The 9,787-nt window shown below is 38.4% G+C and overlaps 1 protein-coding gene and 1 long non-coding RNA gene across 2 annotated transcripts; one reads left to right on the plus strand and one right to left on the minus strand.

Moving 5' to 3' along the window:
- Nucleotides 1-1,027: 1,027 nt before the first annotated feature.
- Nucleotides 1,028-9,787, plus strand: mrpl3 (mitochondrial ribosomal protein L3). The gene is made up of 10 exons (XM_031323243.2): nucleotides 1,028-1,267; nucleotides 2,561-2,742; nucleotides 2,837-2,928; nucleotides 4,093-4,191; nucleotides 6,636-6,735; nucleotides 6,827-6,887; nucleotides 7,107-7,218; nucleotides 7,648-7,725; nucleotides 7,826-7,903; nucleotides 9,561-9,787. The coding sequence occupies exons 1-10, from the start codon at nucleotides 1,194-1,196 to the stop codon at nucleotides 9,708-9,710; spliced, it is 1,026 nt and encodes a 341-aa protein (XP_031179103.1). The 5' UTR covers nucleotides 1,028-1,193; the 3' UTR covers nucleotides 9,711-9,787.
- LOC118493458 lies at nucleotides 6,229-7,172 on the minus strand. Its single transcript, XR_004895422.1, has 2 exons — nucleotides 7,069-7,172; nucleotides 6,229-6,373 (listed from the first exon to the last, which is right to left on the minus strand). It is a non-coding gene; the product is annotated as an uncharacterized LOC118493458 (long non-coding RNA).

Consider the following 9,787-nt stretch of genomic DNA (forward strand, 5'->3'; position numbering starts at 1 on the left):
ACGCACCTCTCTCTCTCTCTGTCTTTCTCATGGACAGCCTTGTGAGCCGACAGTGTTATTTATGTGTGTCAAGGAAGTGTGTGTGGCAGTTTTATGTATTGTGGAGTGCTGGTTTATGACATTCATCTGCAACATCTCTCTTTCACTGTCTCTGTGTCTCCTAGACATACATTAAAATGCAAGAATACATTATCTCACAAATCTCCATATAGTTAATTAGGGCAAACCAAAGTTGGGCAGTCCTGAGAGTATACTCCATACGTGCCCCAGTCTCTGACAGTCAGATCAGTATTCAGCATATGAGCCTCCTAATATCTGTTTCAGAGACCACCCATATTAGAAGAGGATCAGTTGTTTTATAAAGGCTGGGGGAGAAACCACCGAAAATGAGCAAAACCACACCTATACTATTCTCTTCTGGTCTGTTATAAAATCTAACATAATTCTCTAAAGCTACACTGAGGCAACAACAATAATAATAATAATAATAATAATAATATAAATAATAATAATAATAATAATAACAATAACAATAATAATAATAATAATAATAGCCTACATTCAAAAAACTGTTGTTAAACAGTATATTGTTATAATTCAGGAGACAGTCAGAAAGGAGCCCCAAATCAACAGGACTAGTATTACTTGATATTTGACCAAATAAAATATGTTTATGCATTTTATAGTGCTCAAAAAATGAGATTTAAACATCAACATTTCGATGACAACTGGGCAAACTCCATCTGTTGATGAAGATCACGTATGATTGAAAGCTCCAAAACTACTAATGTTAAATTGACATTAGGGTGAAATTGTTCTGTCAACTGCTGTTTCCAAGGTCAACAATTAACTAACTCAACATTTATTATCGTTTATTTGTATCAAGCCGTCAACAATATGTTTTATATAAACATACACGTTTAATTGCTGTATGGATATCAGATGTAATAGTTTTGCAAGTTAAGATGTTTGCTAAATATAAAAAACTTGCAGTTGTGCGGAACCTTTTTAATGACACTGTGCAGCGCGGAACTGTTTTTGTCACGTACCGGTAGTAGCAAGGGTGACATTTGGAACAGGACGAAAACGAAGGCATGGTTGTGCATATGTTGTGACACTCTATGCCCCTTTAGTTTGTATGCGTAATTTTTTTAATATATATTTGTGTGTAAGTGTATATAATAAAGAGCGCAATGGCAGCGTGGGGCTGTCGGTTTCTTCTTCAGCGGGGACATCGACTCATTTCTCCCCGAGCAGCAGCTGAAAGGTAGTGAATGCTAACTGGCTAACGTTGTGCTAATGTAACTGAAGTTAAACTATAGCACGTAGAAAACTAAACTAAACTAAGTTGTTGTGGTGAATTAGCTAGTAGTACAGTTTTGCAGTGCAATTCAGTTACGTTACTGTCCTTTCTGTTTTTACCTGAGCCTTTTATTTGCTACTAAAGAATGTTATCATTTGTACATTATAAAGCTATCTTAATTGCCCCTGCTTCCTAGTGACACGAGTTATAAAAACGTATCTTACCATTTAATTGCAAATATTTCATACGGTTTGTGTTTTTCTATTGTTTGTCTAAAAGCTTATCCGGTGCATTTGTGTAACGTTAGTGCTTTCACTGTATGGTAGGGCTGGGCAATATATCAATATTATATCGATATCGTGATATGAGACTAGATATCGTCTTAGATTTTGAAGAATTGTAATATCGTTACATTGTAAGTTTAGTCTTTTCCTGGTTTTAAAGGCTGCATTACAGTAAAGTGATGTCATTTTCTGAATTTACCAGACTGTTCTAGCTGTTCTATTATTTGCCTTTAACCACTTAGTCATTATCACATTATGATGGTTATTTATCTAAAATCTAAATGTGGAAGATATTTTGTGAAAGCACCAATTGTCAACCTTACAATATCGTTGCAATATCGACATTGAGGTGTTTGGTCAAAAATATCATGATATTTGATTTTCTCCATAACGCCCAGCCCTGCTGTGTGGAAAAAAACATAATGTAGAGACTGATAAACCACTCTTCCTCAGTCCCAGTCTACAGTAACAAATGAGTAATGTGTTTATAGCCATCTGAAAGCAGATGTGGGCAGACTTTAATATAATAAAAGGCCACCAGGGTAATTCAGTCCTGTGTACCTTTTTATTTAGTCTTTGAGTCGTCATTAAGCAGTGACATTTATACAATTAAAATGCACAAAACTGTCTGTGCCTACTAGTGTGAGATCTGAAGCAGCAAAGCAAATTTCAGTTCAGGTAGGTTATGCAGTGACATAAATTAGCCCTTACCCAGAATGATAATAATAAAAATATTTTCTGAGGATCAAGTCAATGGTGGTGAAGAAGGTCATAATAACTGATTTTCTCCATATCGCCCAGCCCTTGTTGCAGCCCTAAAAAAGATAAGCACATATGTATGCTAACTGGTACTCTTGTATTGATTGGATATGGACATAGTTGTTGTGAGTACATGTCTGGCCATTATTAGTCTGGCAAAAGTGATGGTAAGTGATGGTCTTCCTGCTTTCCTGACTTTTGTTTTTTCTGGCAGTCCTGCCTATTTGGTAGGTTGTATTAGGACAGTAAAGACCACAACATGGTTTGATGAACATCTCACAGAGGACAACCAGGAGTACATGAGGAAGAGTATGGCAGAGGAATACAGGAGACAAACAGCTGATAAGCTCAACCCGCTCAAAGATGAGCCCTGGCAGCGTCCTGAGTGGACAGAGGGTAGGTGTCATGATTAGTGAGAGCTGTGTATATCATAAATTCTCTTCCTGTTTGCTCACACTTTAACCGGCTTTTCATCTGTTCGTCCTCCCAGGTAGTCGAAGAGTTGGGTTAGTAGCCGTGAAGTTGGGGATGGCTCCTATCTGGACAAAAACGGGAGAAAGACATGTAGTCACCATGTTACAGGTAGCGCGCACACACACACACACACACACACACACACACACACACACCTGTTGCCTTTTCTGTTCTCAAAACAGGCGCAGGTATTCTTCAGGAATGATAATGTGTTTGTCATCCATAATGAATGTCATTTGATGTCAGGTTTATTCAGATCACATTTTGATCTCATCGACTAATCTGTCAGTGAAGTAAATTGATGGCAAACTGCGGCTGTGTGTGTTCACTTTACTCTTTATTGATAATGACATAGTAGGTAGCATCACAAACTCCTATTGCAATTTCAGTAAAATGTCAATTGTTAATAGTCAGACATTTTGTTTTCATTGGTCATCACCTTCAGTTAATACCAGATTCAAGGACATACTTAAACGTCTATCCCCATCTGCTGATTCACTTTTGCTACATTTAGTCATTTATTTTTTTTGGCTCATCCAGGAACAGTCTGTGCTAGAGGAAAAGTAGAGCATTTAAATGTACTCTCTCAGGGTGACAGTACTCCCACCACTTTGGCATTGTGGTACATGTTCTATCTAAAGGGAAACTTAAAGTATGTCAGTGAATAAATATAGTACAGGTTTGATTGTTGCTTTATAAAAAGACATTTCACTTTTGGGGGGTATATTTCTCTCTTCTATCCTCATCTTCTGATATTCTTGCAATGTATCATGCATTGCTAAATGCCTGTGATGTCATCCTATTGTTGTATGTGGCCAAAATGTGGTAATAGTCAGGTTTTGGGAGTTAGCTGGTTGCCCCATATTGAAATGCATTACACCAGGGACTTTTATCTAAAAGGGAGAATTTTTTTTATTTATTCTCAAAAGGGAGAAAGAAATATTTAATTTATTTTTTCAAAAGGGAGACACATACTCCCAGTACAAAAAAAATGGGTTTTAGTTTCAATTTTAATAAAGCATTACTTCAACCAAAAAATCCCCTTCTATTTTCATTCATTTTAGGGTTATTGGAACTAATAATAATAATAATAATAGTACTAATAATTATGTAATAATATAATAATGTACTGTGATACCGTGATATTTTCTAAAACCGTTATTGTACCGTGAAAATCTCCTCTAGTTGTAGTTTAGGAGGAAACAAGTGGCACAGTGAAAAAACTGCAAACAGACTGACTATTGTTAATCCAGCCTCTGTTCTTTCTTCCAGGTGCAGGACTGTCATGTTATAAAGCACCTGTCCAAGGAAGAAAATGACGGACACACCGCCGCCCTTGTGGTAGGAGGGAAAAATGTATCACCATTCCATGTAAGAAATAGCTGTTAATATCATAATACCTGTTTAAGGTTTTTATCTTAGCTGTGATAATGGATGTGTTGACATCTTATATTACATGACTTAGAACATGTTAGTGAATGATAGTGAATTCCTGTAGGCAATTTTTTTAACTGGTCAAAATCAATCATTTTTATAATAGCAACGTATCGAATGATAATGTGAAAACGAGGTATGTAAAAGGGTTGCTCGTAGTGATGAATCTATAGAAAATTATTACCTGAGTCTGTTTCGGCTTTACAGAGCTTTATAGTGAGTTTCAGCTCATTGTTTAGCTGTCTGGCTTGCGACTTCACTGTTTTGGTTCACTATCATATTTTCAGTTGCAGCAGGCAGCTGTTTTCATTTTAAAAGCTCTAAAAAGTCACAGTACAGTACACGCTCAGCACCAAACAGCAGACAAAAGACAAAGTTAGAGGCTAGCTGGTGAACATAGTGGAGCGTTTAGCTGCTAAAGAGCCAGATATATTTCCCTCAGGAGTTGGTGGAGACCAAAAGTTATTGCAGGATTTAAAAATGACAAGTTAGGAAGACAAAAACATTACTTGGGTTATGCTTTTGATAATAAACCTGTGAGGATAATCTTAAAAAACTGAAATGCCCCTGCTTTTTTTATTATACAATAAGAGGCACAAGCAACAATAAGAATGTGAAACGTGAAAAACACACTTGATGCTGTTTTTGATATATTAGTTAAGTGGGGTGAGAACAGCCAAGCAAAACAATGTAACGTTTGCTGAACAGCAGCCACTATGGCTACTGGTGGCAGTTATGGGAAAATGCTAAATGCTGAACTACTGGACTAGCATTTAGTTCAAATGCTAAGCTACTGTATCAGTAGCCCAATTGGAAAATAGTCTTAAAGACAGCAAACTGACATCTGAACTGAAACTGAATCTACAGTTTGCTGACATTAGCCACCATGAACTGCTGGTCATACCAGACCAAATAAGGCTGTAGCAGAAAACCTGCTTCTAAATTCACCCTTTCATTTGTGAAATGTGTTATTTTTTCTTTAAAAGGAACATAGTCTTGCTTTAAGCAAAATAAAAACGTTTGAAATGAGATGAAAAAGTTTCTTTGTAAATATGAATTTTATGTTCAGTAACGGGGTAGGAGAATTTATAATCCTCAGCTGTGCTGGCACAGAAATGTAATTTAATTATTGTGTGCTTATTGATTTTTGCCTTCCAATCATGAGAAATTGCCTACATTACCCGACAAAAAAACCACACAATTACTTTACATAAAATATGAATTACATAAGCCATAGATAAGGCTGGAACTGATTACTTGTTGAACTGTTCAATTTATACTGAGTTGTAAAGTTTGAGAATATCTTATCTAATCATACCAGTCACTATGCTCTTAATACCAGCAGTGCAGCCAGTGCCAAACACTTTAATCACATCACAATGTCTACTTTTGCTCATTTTAGTTCTGGCTACATTTCATAATCATGCAAAAACAAATCTAATCAGTGTGACATCTTTATGGAAGCATAACTGAATTTTGTCATTTCCCTGAAGCATTGAGCTCATATCAGGCCTCCCAGTTCTAAGACCTTTCATGAATACAATTCCAAAGTCAGGAAATTATACTCACCCATTAACCATCAGGGACTATTTCATTTTAGGTGTCTAAATAAACAGGATCCAAAAGATTTCATCACTTCTATGTCCCACTAACATTGACAAGTGCACACACATTTGACAAGTGCCTTTCATGCTCATAATAAACTCCAAGATCCCATCACTGCCTCAGACTGCATACAGTATCTGACCTCAAAAACACAAACACTGCAACCTGAGGTGACAGCCGCACTGGCTCTTCAGTTTACTTTGTGAACCTATACTTCCTTCTCAAAAAAAGTAGACAGTTTTAAAGATAGTTTTATTTTAGAAAGAAAGAAAATCGCCTCGTAGTATGTATGAGGAGGAGGATTTTTTTCCTTTTGAAATGTGACATCCATCGTTTTAAGTTGGGAAAAAAACAGATACACAAGGATGAATAAATCAAAGTGTAATTTATTCTTGATAGGTGCTTGATGGGCCGGTGTCGAATGTGAAGTTGTTTAGAATCCCTCTCACACAGCCACATCACTCTTCAGTCAGACTTTGTCGGAGTGAGCTTTGGCAGGCTGATTTTCACCCTTCTGTTAAAAGGGAGAGAGAGAGTTTAGAGTGACTGGAGGGGCTGAGATGAGAGCGAGCTGAGTGAAAGCAAATGTCAGAGACGCTCACTGCCAAGTGTGCGTGCGTGTGCGTATGTGTGTTTGGCTCCCATTCGTAACAGGCCCATGGTTGATTTTAAAATGCCAAAATCCAACTTCTGTTGGTCCTTCTTTACCACTATTTTCCTTCCTTCCTTCCTTCCTTCCTTCCCTCCATCCTTACATTTATCACTCTGACTGACAGAGGTCTGAAGAGGAAATGGAGATGTTCAGGAATGCAGGGGTGCCTCCGAAACAGAAAGTCACCACCTTTAAAGTCTCAGACAATGCTGTCATCAAGCCAGGTATGCACCCATGCCACATAATAGAATAAAAACATTATTTTGGCAGTTTTGTTCAAATTTTGTAATGTAATCTTGTTTGTTGTGTGTTCAGGCACTCCTTTGTATGCAGCACATTTCCGTCCAGGCCAATATGTGGACGTCACAGCCAAATCGTAAGTTTGGTTCTGCCAGCTTTCCTTCCTCGCTGGTGCTTCCTTTTGGCTTCCTCTCCTACTTCTTACCCTCTTTCAGCTCCAGCATCACGTTTTGAAGATAGATCAGCTTTTGACCTTACAAGACAGTCCAAACCTCTTTTTTTATGTCAGTATCCTCTGAGGCAACAAGTCAACATACCTGAAAATATGAGCATGAATTTTCTTGTTTCTGTGTAGCATCGGTAAGGGTTTTCAAGGCGTAATGAAGCGATGGGGATTCAAAGGTCAGCCAGCCACTCACGGCCAAACCAAAACTCATCGCAGACCAGGAGCTTCTGGACCTGGAGGGGTAAGTCTCACACCCACACGTTTGTTTCACTATCTTTGTGGGGACCCGTCATTGACATAAGGCATTCCCTAGCCCCTTACCCTAACCTTAACCATCACAACTAAATGCCTAACCTTAAACCTTACCCTCACCCTAACCTAATTCTAACCCTAATCCTAAAACCAAGTCTTAACCCTCAAACAGCCCCTTAACCTTGTGGGGTCCAGCATTTTGGGCCCCACAAGTATACTGTATTCCCTGGTTTTTGGACCCCACGAATATAGTAAAACAAACACACACACACACACACACACACACACACACACACACACACACACACACACACACACACACACACTGTAAGATGCTAACCCATGCCAGACAAGAACAGTTGGCTTCCCATAATCCAGTAATGTGTGTGTGTGTGTGTCTTTCATCATCTGCGTCTAGGATCCAGGCAAAGTTTTCAAAGGGAAAAAGATGCCCGGCATGATGGGCAACATCTACATCACAGCTTATGGACTGAAGGTACACACTCTAACAAAAAAACACACACACACGATGTTGAACTTGTTTGTCCTTGACTGCAATTTCCGTTCAATACTCATCTGCATCCTCTCTCTTCCAGATATGGAGGGTCAATACCAAATATAATGTGCTGTATGTTAACGGCTCTGTCCCCGGCCACAGGAACTGCGTGTTGAAGGTAAAAATTATCATATACATACACAATTGTGAAGTGTGATGTCGAAGGTCAAGCCCAGCACGCTTAGTGACGACTGACCTTGCACCTGTAAAAATGCCGGCACACCTGCAAGACAGTGTGATCCATCTTCATTGACTGTGTGTGTGTGTGTGTGTGGGGGAATGGAAGTGTGCACCTTAATGCTGTTAGTAATAGCCACAGCATCCATCTCCATAATCAGCATGTTGTGTTCGCCTTGTGTGTATGTGCAGACACACACACACACACACACACCCAGCCTATTATTTGTTTTGCAGACAAGCAATAATGAATACAAATATGCATTGCATTTCACCCAGCTCAGCTGTCCCCTAACACACACACACACACACACACACACACACACACACACACACACATACATATACACACACACACACACACACACACACACACACACACATACATATACACACACACACACACACACACACACACACACACACAAACTTGGATCTACTATATTATATTACCCTAAAGGGCACACATGCAGGTTAATGTTAGATGTTAGTTCACGATTGTTTGTTTTTATTGTTCTGTGCAGCCCTAATGTCCCTATGTAAATGAGGAACAGTTATGTTTTATTCATTAAAACAAGACTAAGGGCTGCAACAAATCATTTTCATTATTGATTAATGTTTTATTGTTGTTTTGGTTAATCGATTAGCCCAGTGGTTCTCAGACTGGGGGTGTGTAGACCTACTATAGGGGATGCAGAACATTAAACAAAATGATCTTGCCAACCTAAATATGATTTGTTTGTTTTAATAAAATTGTCTTGTTTTATTAGTAGTTTTCGTTTGTTTTTTTTGTTAATGATTCAAATGTAAAGTTGTAATCCTTAAGATTAAAATCCTGGTTGGTGGTTTACCCAAAGAAATAGAATAGGAGTAGAACGGACATTCCCATTCAAATCAACATAGCATGATGGTCAGAGCGGCAGCCATCTTTATGTGTACCGTAACCATTGCAAAGAACTGTGGCCATTGTAGCGGGGTAACTCATTATATTTCTGTGGTCACTGCACAGTGCTGAGGGCTATTTTCTTTTGAACTAGTCAATTGACCATGACAAACAGTCGTTGAACAATGTCTGTTCTACTCTCATTCTATTTCTATGGAGTTATTTTTAATAAAGAGTCAAAGCAAAATTGGTTGGGTGGTTGAGGAGTCGTCACCTGCTAATCTTCATCCTACAGCTCACTGTGGCTACTCCTTGTTCCATTACTCCTTTGGAAGATTTAAAGATTATCGGCTGACAAAAAAAATGACAGCTAAACCTCTGTAACAAATATTGCGGTAAAAAAAAAATAATTGCAAAATTCTGTTTCATGTGCTTTTAATGTTAAGCAGAATGTTTATTTGCTTCTTAAGGGGGACATGACTGGAAAAAGCTTGAGAACTGCTAATTAGATTTGACAACTGTTAGAAAATAGTCTGTCTGCAACACAGTTTCCACCCGTCAAGTTGACATTTCCTGGAGAATGCAGGCATTTTTGCTTGAATAACAATGACAATTTTTAAAAGCAACTAGAAACACATTTTCTGCCACTTAATTGTTGCAATACTAATTAGTGTCCTCACTGCTATTATAAAAGGTTTGTTTGTGTGTGTTCCAGGTAAGAGATACTGTACTACCAACCAGGAGCTCCACCCTGCGCAGCCCTCCTTTCCCTACCTATTTCACAGAAGAGGAAGGCGACCTGGATGAAGACCTGTATGACGATAACTTGTTCATTCAAACAGACCCATCATTAACACTGACCTGACCACACACACTTCATGTTCATCTAAACCCTCAAACTATGTCTGGATCCTGTAATAAAGAGTAATTCCTTTGAATGTC

Source organism: Sander lucioperca, chromosome 16 (genome assembly GCF_008315115.2).
Source record: "Sander lucioperca isolate FBNREF2018 chromosome 16, SLUC_FBN_1.2, whole genome shotgun sequence".
NCBI classification, from domain to species: Eukaryota; Metazoa; Chordata; class Actinopteri; order Perciformes; family Percidae; genus Sander; species Sander lucioperca.